Source organism: Quercus lobata, chromosome 7 (assembly GCF_001633185.2).
Source record: "Quercus lobata isolate SW786 chromosome 7, ValleyOak3.0 Primary Assembly, whole genome shotgun sequence".
Taxonomy (NCBI): Eukaryota; Viridiplantae; Streptophyta; class Magnoliopsida; order Fagales; family Fagaceae; genus Quercus; species Quercus lobata.
The window spans coordinates 9,291,047-9,309,753 of record NC_044910.1 but is presented as its reverse complement, the minus strand read 5'-3'; the positions used below and the strand labels follow the sequence as shown (position 1 = coordinate 9,309,753).

The 18,707-nt window shown below is 32.9% G+C and overlaps 3 protein-coding genes across 3 annotated transcripts; all 3 read left to right on the top strand.

Annotated features, from left to right (window-relative positions):
• The first annotated feature begins 596 nt into the window (after positions 1 to 596).
• LOC115951532 (F-box/kelch-repeat protein At3g23880-like) lies at positions 597 to 1,751 on the top strand. Its single transcript, XM_031068714.1, has one exon. The coding sequence runs from the start codon at positions 597 to 599 to the stop codon at positions 1,749 to 1,751; it is 1,155 nt and encodes a 384-aa protein (XP_030924574.1).
• A 3,280-nt stretch (positions 1,752 to 5,031) lies between these two features.
• LOC115951531 (F-box/kelch-repeat protein At3g23880-like) lies at positions 5,032 to 6,225 on the top strand. Its single transcript, XM_031068713.1, has one exon. The coding sequence runs from the start codon at positions 5,032 to 5,034 to the stop codon at positions 6,223 to 6,225; it is 1,194 nt and encodes a 397-aa protein (XP_030924573.1).
• A 9,019-nt stretch (positions 6,226 to 15,244) lies between these two features.
• On the top strand, positions 15,245 to 16,417 carry LOC115951530 (F-box/kelch-repeat protein At3g23880-like). The gene has a single exon (XM_031068712.1). The coding sequence runs from the start codon at positions 15,245 to 15,247 to the stop codon at positions 16,415 to 16,417; it is 1,173 nt and encodes a 390-aa protein (XP_030924572.1).
• Positions 16,418 to 18,707: the final 2,290 nt, after the last annotated feature.

Below are 18,707 nucleotides of genomic sequence, written 5' to 3'. Positions count from 1 at the left end.
ACGCCACTATAGGGCACCAGAACAGGGCGATTATACTTATAATTTTTTTGTAGAAAAACGCCGCTATAGGGACTTAAAATGTCACTATAGGGATTAAAAACGCCACTATAGGGCTCCCTGAATATAGGGCAATTACACTTATAAAAATTTTTTTTGCATAGAACTCAATTTCCTGCAACTCGAGTTCCATGGAAATTTTTTTTTTTTTTTTTTATATATATTTTTTTTAAGTTTGATCGGGCTTAACTCGATTTGCAAACAGGGGCATATTGCTAATTTTTTTTTTTTTTTTTTTAAATTAGGGGTAAAATGCCAGAATCCTCGTATCATGGCATTGTAAACCTATCCTAAAAAACCGTATATATCCTCTCCAACAAATAAAAATGTTTAATACATATTGTGTCAATATTAACTTAAAGTTCAAGAATTTTAAGGTATTTGATTTTTACTTAGACTCCTTTCATGTGGAGAAGGTATATATATACACGCTGTATTTTTTTTTACTTTGCCTTCTTGTAGCCGACTAGCCGCATCTTCTCAAAAAAACAAAAAAAAAACTTTCTTTTAGCCGGAAACCCAAACCAAAAGTACCACCGATGTCTCAACCTACGAAAAAGCTAATATTGTCAACCGAGTGCGTCCCGGACGACATCGTATTCGACATACTGACTCGGCTGCCAGTGAAATCTTTAATCCGATTCAGGTGCGTTTCAAAATCTTTGAACTCCACCATAACCAGCCGCATATTTATTACCACACACTTCAAGCTCAACGAAGCCAAATCATTATCCAATAAAGATAGTCACAATGATTATCTGCTATATACATCTAAATCAGAGTACTTTTCATTTAATGAAGAAGAATTGGTTGCATTTGTTTGCAATAGGGACCACATATTGACTGAGATTTCTAGGTTTAAAACCCCATTTTGCTTTTTGGATGGTTACTTCGTCAATTGCTTCTGTAACGGCATCTTCTGCCTAAGTAGATATGATGATGATACTATAATATGTTGGAACCCAAGCATTAGAAAGTTTAAGATGCTTGCTCCTGCTCTTCTGACTGAATTTTTTAGTTGGGTCACTCTTGGACTTGCCTATAATTCTCAAAACAATGATTTCAAGATTCTCAGACTTATGTGTTCTCAAAAGTCTGATGAAGAGCCAGATGGCCCAGATCGACCGGCTGAGGCCGAGGTTTACACATTGAGTACGGATTCATGGAGAAAGGTTGTAATATCGGTGGATTCATCCGAACCCAACATTGGATATGTTTATCATACTTCACCGTTTATATTTTTTAATGGAGCACTTCACTGTATAGCATTTACTAACAACGGCCGTTTCATTTTGTCCTTCGAAGTCAATGATGAGAGATTCCATAAGATAATGTTGCCTCAGGATTCCTTAGATGGATACCAAGGATGTCTTGGAGTGTTCAAGGGATTGCTGGCTTTTATTGTTTTGTCTCGTGATATAGACCCCATATGCGACATATGGGTGATGAAGGAATATGGTTTGGTAGAGTCTTGGACTAGAAAATCTGTACCAATCGATTGGATTCATTCTCTTTTTGGCGTCACTGACAATGGTGAACTATTTGGCATTGCCACAGAGCTTAATTTGATTGACCCTGAGAAGAATCTAAATCAGAACATTCTTGTATCAAAGAGATATATTAGATGGGTTGGTTATGCATCTAATTTTATGGAGAGTTTGGTTCTACTTGATGGGGGTAAATGCATCCTCTGAATATGAAGATTAGTCTGTTGAAGTTTCTAGCAAGGTAGCTATTTTTGTGAATTTCAATGACATGTATTTTGGTATCAAATATGCAATTTGAATTTGAGCTCTTATTATGTTGTTTCTTTCTTTTCTCTTATTGTTTATGACACGAACATCAGACGTATTAATTTATTAAGAAAATTATTTTGGGGATTGTGGCTGTTATGCCCAATTGATATTTGTGTCAACAATATTTTTCGCATCCTCAAAGATGGCAATGTTATGGTGCTGCATACATTACATAATCTTATCATATGTGATTGCCCTTCTGATAAAATGAAAATTTTGATGAGCTTAATCTCTTTGCCTTCAGAAATCAGAACCCACCCAAAAAAAGGGGTTTAATTTCTGTATCCTATCCAGGGTGCAGAGAGTGGACTTATTGGTGATAAGCAATAAATAAGTCTAATTTTATATTTCACTTTATCAAATAAAGCCTTCATATTCTTTGCATTTGATTCTATTGTTTAAAAAAAAAAAAAAGTTTTAACTGCTTGAAAATGTTAAGAGTTTGCTGAAAATCTTGGAATTATCAAAATATATTATTTTGTATAATATAAGATGGTTGGGCTTATTGAGATTGTTGATAAGTGGGCCAGTGATATATATAGACCACTTGATATTATTGGATACTCTTACTATATGATTTTTTACTCAATTATATGATTTTTCAGTGCCTTTATTCTTTTAGTTCTTTTTAAAAGAATTAAGCCTATTAATTTAATAAAATTACATGCTTAGTTTAGTTTGCCTATTTTCCAATGATTGTTGCTGATCTGTTCAAGGATAATGTGCACACTTATATGACAAGTGATTGAATCACTATTTTTCTGCCTCTGTTTCAAAAGGTTTTTTTTTTTTCCCCTCCGGTAAACCATGATTTAACATTAACTTAAGAATTCACAAGTCTATTACAATGCAAATTAGCCTGGTCAAAAGCTAATGTAGCCTCCACCACAGGCGGTGGGTTACAAAAAGTTGCAAAACTATACAAAGGCTGCGCTCCTAGTTTAGCCAATGCATCAACACATTGGTTTGCTTTCTAAAAAGCATGGATCACACGCTCTATTTCAACGGTTAAGTCACTGCATAAATTAAAAAAAAAAAAAAAAATTTAAGTCACTAATAAATTGATGTACTCTCTTGTTTCGAACAATTTTTCCTGGTCGAATGATTTGGTAGTTATGTTTGCTAACATGTCACTCCTTGCCTAGGGATTTAGATAGGTCTTTTCAACCTCAAGCTCAGGAATAATTTTGATTACAGGTTTGACATAAAAGATGTACGACATGACCCTTTTGTGGTGATAGTGTTTTATGGTATAGGAAAGCTGCTGAAGAATTGTTATCGAATGAAGCTTGTGTTTAAAACATAGCTGTAATTATGTTGACTTTCATTCTTGCTGCTGCTGGCATGAAACTATTGCTGTGATTTGGAAGACTACAAAATTGTAATGAGCATAGCTTTAGGTTTTAGTCCTTAATTCCAAATGTCTATTTATAACTTACTATTTGAATGTCAAGTACGTTTTAGTTGGTAGCTTTTGATAGGACCAGCATTACAAAAGGCACGAGAATGTTGTTGACTTGTTATTGGAAAATAAAAACAAACCCAAGGGTGAGGGAAGAGTGAGAGACTTTCTCCTCCTTTAACCTACCAGACCATATAGGGGGCAAAGATTTTTTTTTCATCGAAATTTGTTTCAATGGCCAAACAATTTACGGACAAAATGGGTTTCTGCCATTTTTAGGCAAATTAATTAGCATTTTGCCCTTCTTCCCAAACTAAATAGAGAAATGCCCCTCTTTTGAAAATCGACTTTTTGAAAATCGAGTTAAGCCTTATAGTGACATTTTCAAGGACCTATAGTGACGTTTTTAAGGACCTATAGTGGCGTTTTGTAACTTGATATCCATAAAATCGAGTTATAGGCAATTTTATTGCCTATAACTCGATTTTTTGGATATCAAGTTATAAAACGTTACTATAAGTTCTTAACACATTACTATAGGTCCTTAAAAACGTCACTATAGGGCTCCAGAATTTTTTTTTTTAACTCGATTTTGAGAAAGTCGATTTTCAAAAGATGAGCATTTCCCTATTTAGTTTGGGAAGAATGGCAAAAAGCTAATTAATTCTCCAGAAAAGGGCATAAGCCTATTTTGTCCAACAATTTACAATTGCCATACAAGGCTGGATAATATCTTCAAATAATTTTATAATTTGTAAATCCATATAATTCAACACAATTTAGGACAAAATTACTAGTGAGTCTCCTTGGCATAACAAATAAATAAAATTCTTTTTTCACAATGGTTTACATGCAATTTAGAAAATTTTGTCAAAAATGCATATTTATAAAGTCCCAGGTCGAACAATGGGATGACAATAAGGCATGTCAAATTTCATTCAAATCGGTGTCATTTACTATTTAATCAATACACTTATTTTTTTATGCATAATTCTATACTACAAAAACTTGAAACTTAAATTTTTTTTTTTTTAAAATGATAGAATAAAACTTTAAAATTTGATTGTTGATGTAGTTATTGATCTTTAATCTTCTTAAAATTTTATAAGTATGGAAAATATAATAAAAAAATATAATTCTACCATTAGATTTTTAAAATTTATATTTGTTATAAAAAGAAGATCAAGAAATTTCTAGAAAATTTACCCTTTTCTTTTTTTTTTTTGTAAATGGGCTTTTTGCAACGTGGGTGTTTAGGTCCAGAGTCGCAGCATCATGGGCCATAGCCATTATAAAAGTAGTAAGGTCTTAATAGTTAAAAGTAATCAGAAATATTCAGAAAGCTAAATCGAACCGCCAACGAAGATGTCTCGACAATACACATTTTTTTATACATAATTTTATATTACAAAAACTTAAAACTTAAATTTTTTTTTTTTTTTAAAAAAAAATGATAGAATGAAACTTTAAAATTTGATTGTTGATGTATTTATTGATCTTTAATCTTCTTAAAATTTTAAAAGTATGAAAAATATAACAAAAAATGTAATTCTACTGTTAGATTTTAAAATTTTTATATTTATTATAAACAGAAGTTCAAAAAAATTCTAGAAAATTTACCCTTTTTTTTTTTTTTGGTAAATGGGCTTTTTACAACGTGGGTGTTTAGGTCCAGAGCCGCAGCACCATGGGCCATAGGCATTATAAAAGTAGTAAGGTCTGAATAGTTAAAGTAATCAGAAATATTCAGAAAGCTAAATGGAACCGCCAACGTAGATGTCTCGACCTACGGAAAAGCGCCTCCCTGTCCCTGACGACGTCGTGTTCGACATCCTAACTTGGCTGCCAGTGAAATCCTTAATCCGATTCAGATGCGTTTCCAAATCTTGGTACTCCACCATCACCAACCCGATTTTCATCACCACACATCTCAACCACAACAAAGCGAAAGAATCACTATCCATTGACGACAATAACAATAACAATGGTTATCTGTTATATACACATGTACCAAAGGATTTTTCATCTCGCCATGAACTGTGTACGGCTGTTTACAATAGCGACCACACACTCACCCAGATTTCTGCTTTTCAAATCCCCTTTTCTGGTTTCAACGTGGCTAGCTTCTGTAATGGCATGTTCTGCCTTGATTGTCTTACCGACCATGGTGATCATATAATATGTTTGTGGAACCCAAGCATTAGAAAGTTTAAGACACTTGCTCCTTTTCGCTTGATTGACTATGTTGATAGCGGCACTCTTAGACTTGAGAGCGTCACTCTTGGACTTGCTTATAATTCTCAAAACAATGATTTCAAGATTCTTAGACTTGCGTGTTTTTATGATATTATTGAAAAATTTGTAATAAATCGGTTCAGGATTGAGGCCGAGATTTACACATCCAGTACTGATTCGTGGAGAAAGGTTGAAATATCAGTGGAGTCCTTAAGTCGACCTATTTTTATTTTAGGTAAACGTTGTGTATTTGTAAATGGAGCTCTGCACATTATAGCATATTTTCAGGGCTATGAATTTATCTTGTCCTTTGACGTCGATGATGAGAGATTCCATGAGATAAAGCTGCCTCAAAATTACTCGAGAGGATTCAATGTAGAGTTTAGACAACTTGGAGTATACAAGGGATTGCTTGCTTTGATTGTTTTTTGTCATGATCCTGCTAATAGGGGTTACATATGCCTTATATGGGAGATGAAGGAGTATGGTCTGGCTGAGTCTTGGACTTGGACTAAAAAATGTATAACAATGAATTCCTTCTATAGCTGCTACGGTTGCACTGACAATGGTGAAATTCTAATGAAGAATGCCAATGGGCTAGTTTCATTTGACCCTGAGAATCATCAGAACATTTTTACTATTGAAGATGCACGTTGGGCGGATTACACTGCTAATTCTATGGAGAGTTTGGTTTTACTTGATGGGGGTAATAGTGTATCTGAATATAAAGATTAGTTTGTTGAATTTTCTGAAAGGTGACTATTTTGGTGAAGTTCATGTTGACAGGTATTTGTGGTATCAAATATGGAATTTGACTACTAAATTGAGCCCTTATTATGCTCTCTTTATTTTTCCCCCTCTTATTGTTGAACACATGAACATTAGAGTTATTAATTTATTCAGGAGTAAAAAATCCTAATGGGAATTGTGGCTATTATATCCCAACTGATACTAGGGTCAATAACATTGTGCACAGCCTCAAAGATGGAAATGTCATACATACCTAGCCAACATAATCTTATCTTATTTTATTGCCCATGTGACAACATGGAAAATTTGATGAGCTTCTCTTTGACTTTAGTCCCTAAAAAAAAAAAAAAAGAGGCTGAACTTGTGCAATCTGCACAGGAAGCAGAAAGTTTATATTTAGGTTGTAAGTAATGAATAAGTCAAATTTATATTTCACTATATCAAATAGAAGGATTTTGATTCCTTGCACAAATATTTAATTGATTATGTGGTTTTTTTAAAGATGTTTTTAACTGCTTGAAATTGTTATGATTTGATGAAATTCATCAAATATATGATTTGGTATGATATATGATGGATGGGATTATGAAGCTTTTGTTTAAAACAAAGTTGTTATTATGTTGGCTTTCTTCCTTCCTGCTGCAGACATGAAAGTATGGCTGTGACATGGAATGCCACATTTATCTTTGTCAAAAAATAGAAAGGGAAATCCTTAAGAGCTTATGGCTATTATTTATTTAACTGACGGCTATTGTATAAGGATTATGCATATTATTTGTCATGGCAATGTCATGGTCAAGAATAGGTGCTTAAAAATGTTGCTTAAAATTTGTACTAGTGTCAAAAATGTATCGAGCAAGATTTGCTTCAGCTTTAAGCCATTAGTCCCAAAAGAAAGCATGAATATTTTCATTTTGTATGAGATGTGAGGTTGATTTACTGATCCTGCCATTATACTACAAACTTGGAAATGCCATGGTGCAGTACATGCCTAGCCAATATAATCTTATCTCATAGGTATACCCTAGAAACATTAACAATTAGATCAGCTTAATCTCTAATTCTTCAAATTTTCTTTTTATATATATATAAAAAAAAATAAAAAAATAAAAAAAAACAGGGCTATTGAACTTTCTACTGTTTGAAAATGTTAAGGTTTGCTAAACATCATGAAATTATTGAAATATATGATTTTGTATGGTAAAAGATGGCTGGGCTTAATGAGATAATTGATAAGTGTGCTTAGCAATATGGACAATTAGGGATGCCTGAACTGCTTTAATTTTGTATACAGTAGAAGTCGTAGTCAAATTTTTTACTAAATACTATATGTTTTGTTTAATTTGCCTACTAGCCACTGATTGTTGCGGCTCTTTCCAAAACTACTATGCAAGTGAATGTTTCCAAATGCAATTGATTAGTCATTGTTTTTTGCCTCTGTTTCAAAGTTTCAGATAATAATAACAATTTGATGCACTTTCTTCTATTGAACCCTTTTACCAGATTGAATGATAGGGTAGTATAATTTTATTAAGCTGTTACTCCCGACCTAGAAATTCAGGGAGACCCTTTCGTGCCAAGCTTATAATAGAGTTCAATTACATGACTTACAAGATACGGCTGCTTATTTATCGATGTAAGTAAGTATACCTAAATCTTATCCATTAGTCAAAAATACCTGTGCATAACTCACTGATTTGTCTTAGTAAAAAAAAAAAAGGCTAGCCAGCCTTGATATGTTCGGATTTCGGTAAATGACAGCAATAATCAGATAAGACCTACTTGCTTAAAATGTTAGAATATGTTAACTGCTAGTATGAATTATCTTTTGGCTGGATTGTATCCTGGTTTAAGTTATAGTTCTTTTATGTGATGTGTTAATTGATGTAGATGCGACACAATTACAAGCTTGCTACTTAAGAATTTTGCATGTTACATTGTTTTGCTTAGTTACATAAAGTTTGTCTTGAAAGTGTTACATAACTTTGATATAATAGTTTTATGTTTCACTAGAAGAGAGATAATTATACAACTTCGAAGCATCAGTGTCAATAATTTTGACATAGTATGTGTGACTGCTGATGTCCTTACACAAGTTTAACTTGTATCACATAACATATTGAAGCCAATTAGTCTAGTGTCTTTGTCATACTCTTCCATGCAAGGAGGGAGAGTGGAGGACTTTCTCCTTCTCCTCTAAAATACCAGACCAATTAGGAACAGAGGATTTTTCATTGAAACTCTATTTCAATGGCCAAACAACTTCCAATTGCCATACAAGGTTGGATACTTGCTTCAAATAATTATATAATCTATTGAAGATCCATAGTTGACCCCAAAATTTTGGGACTAAAGCTTTGTTTACTGTTGTTGTTGTTATTATTGTAGATCCACAGAATTCTATACAATTTAGTACGAAATTACTAGTGAGGATCCTTAGCATTACAAATAGAGATAATTCTTTTATTCATAATTGATTATGTACAAATTAGAAAAAATGCATCTTTACTTCTAGTATGGTAAATAAATTAATTGTTAAATTTTCAATATTAAGTTCTGTGACCAACAATGGGATGGCAACATGGTGGGGCAGGGTGGGGTTGGATAATGGCTGTCTTACCCCCATCTATAGTCTAGTGATTTTTCCCCGAACTCGCCTCTCTAGTCAGGGCAACTTGCCATGCCTTGTTCTTGTCATGCAACCAAATAAAGAGGGGAAAAAATCAAATCTCTCATACGGAATTTTTTTTTTTTCAAAAAAAAAAATATCTCATAAGCAAAGCTTGGAAACTGAAGAGCTTTAGTGTTATACCTAAAGAAAGTTGTGGGTCAATGGCTATTGAAAAAGATCGATTTTAAACAGTTAGTGGATCGATGGCAATCTCATTGTAGATATCTACTAGTTTAAGTTAGACATGGCAAAACGGGTCAGAATTTTCTGACCTGACCCGAAAAATACCCTATCCAAACTTGATTTTTTTTTACCCGAAGTAAAAACGGGCAAACCCATGACCCGACCCGAACCCGAACTATTTTTTTAAAACCTTTTTTTTTTTTGGGTAAAAAAATAGTAAAATTAAGGCAATATTAGTTTAATTGTTTATTGTGAGGTTTAAGGAAACAATTGATACATTTACATAACTACATGCAAATTAATTGAAAGATAAATGGTTGAGCATTATGTAATGAGTAAAGATTTTTAGATATCAAATAGCAAAGTACATGCCAAGATAATTTGATTACAGTAGAGTTAAAAACATATTTAAAATTGTAGATATGTGTGAGAAACATTTACAAGTGTGAAAATAATGAAGCCAAAGTATCAAATTAGCATAAATTATGAATGCTTAGACCTATTTTTTAACAATTTATGTTCAAAATAAATGGCTTTTTAAAATAAATTATGATATTTTCTAGAGTGTGTGTTGCTTAACAATGATATGATATTCATAAAAAAAACCATATATAAATAAGTAAGCAATCGAACTTTAATGTATATCTCAAATTAAAATAGAGTGCCAACCATAATTGATAATAGATTATAAAATTAATTTTCAATACTGTAAATTTCTTATATGTTTTTATTCTTTATCAAATGAGTTATCCAATAAGTCAATTATAATTTTGTTTTATATTTTGGAATGTTGATATTGTATAAAAATAAAATTTGTGTATTTGTTTTACTTATCTTTGTGTTATTTTGTTTTAGATAACAATGTTAGGATTTGTATAATGTTAAAATTATAGAATAAGTATTAATAAGTTTAACTGAGTTAATTCTTGATATAAGTGGTGAATTCAAAATAATGCATTTTACATCAACTAATTTGTTGCATAACTTTCCAAATGGCAAATACATGTTATTTTCTCTATGAAAACAAAAAATAAAAAAATTCATATGAAAAATACGGGTCAACTCGACCCGACCAGACCCGACCCGTAACCCGATTAACCCAAACCTGTTTTTAACCAGCTTAAAATGACATGTTTTTGACCCGTGACCCATTTGACTCGCAACCCGATTGACCCGCCCCGCCCGTTTTGCCATGTCTAGTTTAAGTCCATACTGAGGTTTGTTTAGTTAGCATAAACAAAGAGATACAGTGGTTAAAGAAGCAACGAAATAGACTAATGATTAAAGAGGGGAGTGTACCATTGTGGGTGGGCCTATTAGTGGCATAGGGATCTCTTGGTGGAGCTGCCGGTGGATTTCGGTGGAGAGAGAAAGAGAGAGATATAGTAGGGGCGGGCGACAGACATGTACTTGCTCAAACCAAGGCAGCACAAACAATCCTTTTAAATATAACATCCAAATTATTGAAATATACGATTCTGTTTGATATAAAATGGCTGGGCTTAGTTAGATAATTGATAAGTGGACATAGCAACATGAGCAATTAGGGATGTGTGGAACTGCTTTAATGTCGTATGCAGTAGAAGTACTAGTCAAATTCTTTGACTAGATACATTTACTTAGTTTGCCTAGTAGGCTACTAGTCACTGAATGTTGCTGCTCTGTCCAAAGCAACCATGCAACCCAGCACTTCAAATTTCTATTTCTAACTTGCTCTTTGTATGTTAAGCACTTTTGGTTTGGGATACAATAATATGTATAATGAGATAAGATAAATCCTACTTGGAATTAAAGAAGAGCAATGGTTATCACACAGACCTGTTTTAACAGAAATTGTGACAAGCGTGTGTATTAGTTATTAGTTATTAGTTATTACTGATAAAAGAATATGTTAACTGCTCGTGTGAATTATCTTGTGGCTGCATTTTATCCTGTTTTAAGTTGGAGTTCTTTTATGAGCAGCATTAACTGATGTAGATGCGGCAAATTTACAAGCTTGCAATTTATAAGGCTTTTGAATGTTTTACATTGTTTTGCTTAGTTACATAAAGTTTGTTTTAAATGTGTTATATAACTTCAATAGAATAGTTTTATGTTTCACTAAAAGAGAGATGATTATATAAATTCAAAACACCAGTGACAATCATTTGGACATAGTATGATATACGGTCAACTTTAACTAATCTGTCGAGGATCCATAGTCTAGCCCAAAATTTTGAAACTAAGCCTTTGTTTGTTGTTTTATGTGTGGCCACTGATGTCCTTACTCAAGTTTTCTTGCATCAAAGAAAATATTAAAGCTAATTACTCTAGTGTTTCTTTCTTATACCATTCCATCTTATTGCTTGCTCCAGAGTTATATGTATATCTTTGAACTGCAAGATAAATATTTTGAATGAGAAGGTTGGGCATCTGAATAGATCCAATTACCTTTTTTTTTTTATTTGTTGACTACTCTAACTAGATCCAATTGCTTGTCAAGCTTATAACTTGCTTTTTAATGAGATTCCAAAGTTGTAAGGATGGATAGTATGATTTGTGCTATACTGTAGTGAGATAGAGGTACTTTATATATCTCGCTGTTGTCCATAGCATTTCTCTGAAGTTCCTTGTCATGAGGCTGAAATTGAGTTTCTTTGTATTACTATCTGTTGAAAGCATATTTTGAGCTCGAAGCTTTTGATAGGACCAGCATTACTAAAAGCACAACAGCATCCCTAAAAATAAGTTAAGATAATAAAAATAATAATAATTATAATAATAAAAAGAGATTGAGAGATTTCCTCCTTCTCCTTTAACCTACCAGACCAAATAGGAACAGAGTTTCTTTCGTTGAAACTCTATTTCAATGGCCAAACAAATTCCTGATTGCCATATTAGGTTGGGAGACTTATAATAATTTTTTCCTTTGTAAATTCATAGAATTCTACACAATTTTGTATGAAATTACTAGTAAGGATCCTTAGAATGACAAATAAAGATAATCCTTTTTTACAATTGATTATGTACAGTCCAAATTAGAAAAACTTGTCAAAATGCATCTTTATTTCTTATAGTGTAAATAAATTAGTTATTAGAATCTTCACCATATCACAGGTAAGCTAAAATTATTATGCATATCAAGCCTTATAGCTTAACTGACTAACCAAGATATTTAATTCTCATATTCTACTCTATATGAAGCCCTATTACCAGAGTAAAAAAAAGTTTAAATTACTATTTCAAAAAAACAAATTTTAAAATATTCTCTATTTAAAAAAAAATACAATCATATATTATGTGGGGCCAGTTAGCCAGAAAGTACTATTAAAAACTGTACGAATTGGGCTATGGCCCAATCTGAGGATATTAACTAATCCAAGGATGGGCAAATAAGTTTATTATGGGAAGGGCATGAGAAGAAGAAGTAAGGATTGTGTATAATAGTCTAGAATATGTCCGAGGAGAAAAGTCATCTTGGAAACATAGATCTGAGGTCATTAAAAAGGTCTTATCATCATGGACAGTCTTCAAGATTGCATCACGGTTAGAAGATGGACATTGGACTAGGAATGAATAAAGGGAGACAACAAATATCTTCAAAGCTGCTACCTCCACATTAAATGTCTCACAACTAACTCTCTGGCCGCATTAATGTGAAGGTGATACCTAAACAATGGAGAAGTAGCCTTACAGCTACTAGTTGAAGGTTCTAGGAGATGTTGGATGGGACAGGAGGGAGTTCTTAGAACCTAACTTACATGTGTATGGTACAGATGATGCCGGGATTACAGTATATAGCGTAGAAAGGTGGCTTAAAGAAGGAGAGGAGAGAAAAAAACACTAGAAAGACCTTGGTAACAAACTACTGAACACTGATAATCTGGCTCATGAATAAGATAGTACAACGAAGCTCCTCAGGCCATGTCGAGGACAGTTTTTACTCTTATTTGTGTTTAATGTTCTTAAATCAGCAACAATTATGGTCTTTTCTCTAGAATATAACTAGTTTTTTCACCCACACCCTACAAATTCATTATTTGAGCTTGTTGGGCTAAAACCCAATCCTATACTAGGTCCAATCCAAATTGAGTTCTTACACATTATAAGTGGTAAAAAAATTACTTTACAAGATTTGAAAAAAAATATTAATTAATTAATTAAATTTTTAATTCAATAGTTGGAGGAGTATCAATGGTGTGTGTTTGTGTGTTTATATATATATGACCATCAATACTCTTGGCACAATCATATTGTTAGAGCATTCACATCAATCTTAACACAATTTTAGTCAAATTATTTGGTCTAGAAAATAAAATTTTCACTTTTTCTCTTTTGACAAACTTAAAGTCACATACACTTACATACTTAATATTAGTTTCTCTATTTTATTTAAATATTATTTTGATCTCTAAACATATTAACATTTGTTTTTCTCTTCCCCACCTTTCCTTTCATAGCAACACCACCATCTCCTTTGCAAAGCAATTGGGTCTAGTTAAGGGGATTTTTTAACCCAACCCACCATGATGGGTCAAAAAAATTTAACCCAACCCAACCCATCACATAAGTCCAATCCAACCCAACCCAATCTACATGGGGTTGGACAAATTTATTATTATTATTATTATTATTATTATTATTATTATTATTATTAAATTGAGTAGAAAAAAAATATAAATATAAATATATTTAAAAAACCCAAAGATTAGTATCAATGTAACTCCTTAAAGGCAAACAACACTAATGACTAAATAACAATAGTAATTTACTAGGGTTTGTGTGAACTAATTGGCTTTTATATAGGATAGGAACAACTTGTTATTTTAAAAAAAAATTTAATTATATAATAAATTTTTTAAATATATATATATATTAAATATATGGGTGGGTCGGGCTGGGTTTGGCGGGTTTGGAATTTTATGACCCAAACCCAGCTCGACCCGCTATTTAAAAAAATAAAAAATAAAAAAATTGTAACCCAACCAAACCCACCAAGCCCTAAAAATTGACCCAACCCTGTGGGTTAGGTTAGGTCGGGTCGGTTTTGGCGAGTTGACAGCACACCCTTACAAAGCACCTTCAACAACAAAAAGACCCTTCTACTATTGCTTGACAACAATAGCGTCACGAGCATCACTAATCTCCATCGTTTGCCAATCCAAAGGTTGCCAACATCAATTTATCTATACAAACATCAGTTAATCCAAGTGGCAGAGAGAAGTGAGTCAAAAGATGAATAAAAAATACAATTATTTGGCATGTTGATATACACTTATATATTATTCATAAATAAAATTTAAGTATAAATTGTGGAGACTGATGATAGGCGTTTTTAATTTTGTTTAGTTTTTATTTATTTATTTGTACAAGATAGAAATTCTACTATAGCCTAATTTAAGTGTATATATGTGTGAAACTCACTTTTGGAGACTTGAACCTCGACCCTTGCCCTCCACACCTCACACTCTATAAGCACATATACTTGTGGAGTAACCACTACACCTAGGGTGTGCGGTGGTAATCTCATTTAGTAAATTTTTTGTAAAGTGCTCTAATTATATTAAAATTTGTTTTATACTAGTAGTTACACCAATTTTCATCATTTTTTTTCTTTATTTTATTTTTTGTAAAATACTAAACATGCTATAAAATTTTTACTAATATGATAATAAATGTGATTTATAAACTTCAAATATCAAATAAATGAATGTTTAGATTGTTTTAATAAGTGATTTGTGACACCTCAAACAGTAAAAAATTTTAAACTTTGTTTGAAAACGGAGGGAAAAGCTATTAGAAAGAAAATGAGAAAATAGAGGGAGTAATTATCCACCAAGGCCCACTTTTCTCATCAACCCTAAATGGGTAGAAATGAGGAGAAAGGCAAGCAAAAATGTTGCAATTTTTTGGAGGTCACCACTAATGACTTTTAAAATTTCAATTTTTATTTGGAGTATTCAAGGAAAAATATATATCTAAATTAAATATATTATATTCTTTTCTGTTTCTGTCCCCTCAGTCTTTCTAACATGTAAAAACTAAAAAGGAAGCATTTTCTTTTTCCCTTTCTCAACCAAATACACTGAAAATAGTCTATTAACTTGGCTCCTCTTTTACTTTACCTTCTTGCAGCCGCAAATCTATACCAAAGGTCCAAGAGTGCCACCGATGTCTCGAACTACGGAAAAGCTAAGATTGTTGGCCGAGCGTGTTCTGGACGACGACATCGTATTCGACGTACTGAATCGGCTGCCAGTGAAATCCTTAATCCGATTCAGGTGCGTTTCTAAATCATGGTACTCTACAATCACAAACCCCATTTTCATTGCCACACACTTCAAGCTCAACGAAGCCAAATCATTATCCAATAAAAATAGTCACAATGGTTATCTGCTATATGCATCTGTAACAGAGGGCTATTCTTTTCACGAAGATTTGCGTACACTTGTTTACAATAGGGACCGCACTGTGACTGAGATTTCCAGGTTTATAACCCCCTTTCCCTTTTATGATGCCATCATGAGTTGCTTCTGTAATGGCATCTTCTGCCTTCATAGCTATGACGAAAACAATGGTGATCATATGATATATTTGTGGAACCCAAGCATTAGAAAGTTTAAGATGCTTGCTCCTGCTCTTTTGACTGACCCTTTTGATAGTGCCACCCTTGGACTTGCTTATCATTCTCAAAAGAATGATTTCAAGATTCTTAGACTTGTGACTTTCCAAAGGTCTCTTGGAGAGCCAGATCCACCGACTGAGGCTGAGGTTTACACATTGAGTACGGATTCTTGGAGAAAGGTAGTGTCAGCGGAGTTGTCCGACCCCAACATTGGATATGTTTATCATTTATCATCATGTATATTTTTTAACGGAGCACTGCACTTGATACGAACTAACAAACACTGCAGTTTCATTTTGTCCTTTGACATTAATGATGAGAGATTCCATAAGATAATGCTGCCTCTGGATTTCTTAGATGTATGCCAATCATATCTTACAGTGTTCAAGGGATCGCTCGCTTATATTATTATCTCTAACCCTCTAGCTACTGGGGGCACTATGTGCCACTTATGGGTGATGAAGGAGTATGGCATGGCAGAGTCTTGGACCAGAAAATGTGTACCAATCGATTGGTTTCATCATTTCCATGGCTGCACAGACAATGGTGAATTGCTATTTCAGATTTTCATGGGGCTGACATCAATTGACCCTGAGAATCGACTTCAGAACCGTCTTATAATGGAATCGAATATTAGATGGGCTGGTTACACAGCCAATTCCATAGAGAGTTTGGTTCTACTTGATGGGGTAAATGTGTCATCTGAATACGAAGATTAGTCTGTTGAGGTTCTAGCAAGGTGGCTATTTTTGTGAAGTTCAATGGCAAGTATTTGGGTATCAAATATGCAATTTGAATCCAAGCTCTTATTATGCTGTTTCTTTCTTCCCTCTTATTTTTTATGACATGAGCATCAGAGGTACTAATTTATTAAGAATTTTTTTTAAAGGAGATTATGGCTATTATGCCGAATTGATATTCGTGTCAATAACATTATTCACATCCTCAAAGATGGCAATGTCATGGTGCTGCATACATGCTTAGCCAACATAATCTGATCGCATCTGATTGCCCTCATGAAAAATTTTATGACCTTAATCTCTTTGTTCTCAGTCCCCACCAAAAAAAAAGGGGCTTAATTTTTGCTTTCAGAAAGTTGATTTATTGGTGGTAAGCAATAAATAAGGCTGATTTTATATTTCACGATATCATATAGAAGGCTTTATATTCTTTGCAGCCATAGTTGATTGATCTTATGCTTTTTAATGAAATATGTTTTAACTGCTTGAATTAGTTAGAGTTTGCTGAAAATCATGGAATTATTGAAATATATGATTTTGTATGATATAAGATGGCTGGGTTTAGTGAGATTGTTGAGATGTGGGCTAGTGATATAGAGAACTTGGTATGATTGAATACTCTTTACTTTTGTATACAGCAGAAGTCAAAGTCAATTTTTGACTCAAATCTATGATTTTTCAATGCCATTATTCTTTTAGTTCTTTTTAAAATCATTAATTTATAAATCTGATTGTTTCTGGTCTGTGCAAGGATTACGTGCACACTTCAAATATTACAAGTGATTGAATCGCTATTTTCCTGCCTCTGTTTCAATGGTTAAGTAATTGATAAATTGATGTACTCTTTTGAGTCTTGATTGTAACATTTTTTTCCTAGTTGAACGATTTGGTAGCTAAGTTTGCTAATATGTTACTCCTGCCCTAGGGATTTAGACAGGCATTTCAACCTCAAGCTTAGGAATAATTTTGTTTTTGTTTACAAGTTTGACATAAATGATATAAATTATGACCCTTTTGTGGTGAGTGTTTTATGTTGTAATTGGAAAGCTGCTGAAGAATTGTCAGCATATGAAGCTTCTGTTTAAGACAAAGATGTTATTCTATTTGTTTTGACATGGCAATGTAATGGACACGAATATATGCTTAGCAAACATAATATTTGTTTCATTTTTGTGCTGGTGACAAAAATGTCATGAGCATTGCTTTAGCTTTTAGTCCTTAATCCCAAAATTCACTATTTGAATGTTTAGTTTTTAATTTGGGATTACATTATTACTTCTTTACTCATATACACAGGGAGGGAGAAATTATTTGGGAGAGTAATAAAAATTGATAAAGAAATAATATTTTATTGAAATGGAGTGTAAAATAAATAATCTAATGTAAGTGTTTTTCTTGCCAGGGTTTAATCAAAAAAAAAAAAAATTTGGGTCACAAGACACCCTCACCCGTACTTTATTAAGTCCTAGAAAGGTTTAAAGAATCTAGTCAACTGAGTATAAGCACTCAATTTTAAATTCCTATATTTTTTAAAATTTTCAGGCTGAAATAAAACTCTTAAATTTTAGGCTTTTTTTATTATTATTATTTTCTTTTTAGGGTTAAAAGATAGAAAGCTAAGTATACAAAAACTGATCTAGTGATAGACAAGCAGACGAAAAAGTGAACAGCTCACGAAAGAGCATAGCAGGCTTAGCAGCTAAACACAATACATGAGATTGCTGTAAAAGATACACACTTGACAAAATGGACTCTGCTAAGTCTTTTTACCCCCTGTTTTTTTTTTTTTTTTTTCCTTGGAGCTTCCGTGAAGTGCTGGTACTCTTCCAGTAAAAACAGTAGCTCCATCACGGATGGCATTCGGTTGTAGCTGAATGTTTTCAAAATCGTACTTGTTACGGGCATTCCAATAGAGAGTAGAGAGCAAGCGATGACTGTCCAAACCTCAAGGTCTAGTTTCTTTAGCATACAGTAAGAAGTCTTGTGCTGCATTGGAACATTTTTGTATCAAAAAGATGGGGAAAATGGGTTTATTTTTAAAATATTCAGCACAATGTCCTTAATTTCAAACTATTAAGCACCGTGTCCCTGTTTTGAAACTTGATTTATAAAAAATCGAGTTTCAATGTAACTCAATTTTAATGTTTATGAGTTTTAGGTAAGTTTTTGCCAGGCTAGATGAGCACTCATGGTTTTTCTCAATTAAAAAAAAAAAAAAAAAAAATCCAATGGGAACTCGAGTTCCTTAGAAATTTTTCAACGCTAAACT

Excerpts from the sequence above, each read along its gene's own strand:
- LOC115951532 (XM_031068714.1), top strand. The coding sequence starts at position 597 with ATGTCTCAACCTACGAAAAAGCTAATATTGTCAACCGAGTGCGTCCCG.
- LOC115951531 (XM_031068713.1), top strand. The coding sequence starts at position 5,032 with ATGTCTCGACCTACGGAAAAGCGCCTCCCTGTCCCTGACGACGTCGTG.
- LOC115951530 (XM_031068712.1), top strand. The coding sequence starts at position 15,245 with ATGTCTCGAACTACGGAAAAGCTAAGATTGTTGGCCGAGCGTGTTCTG.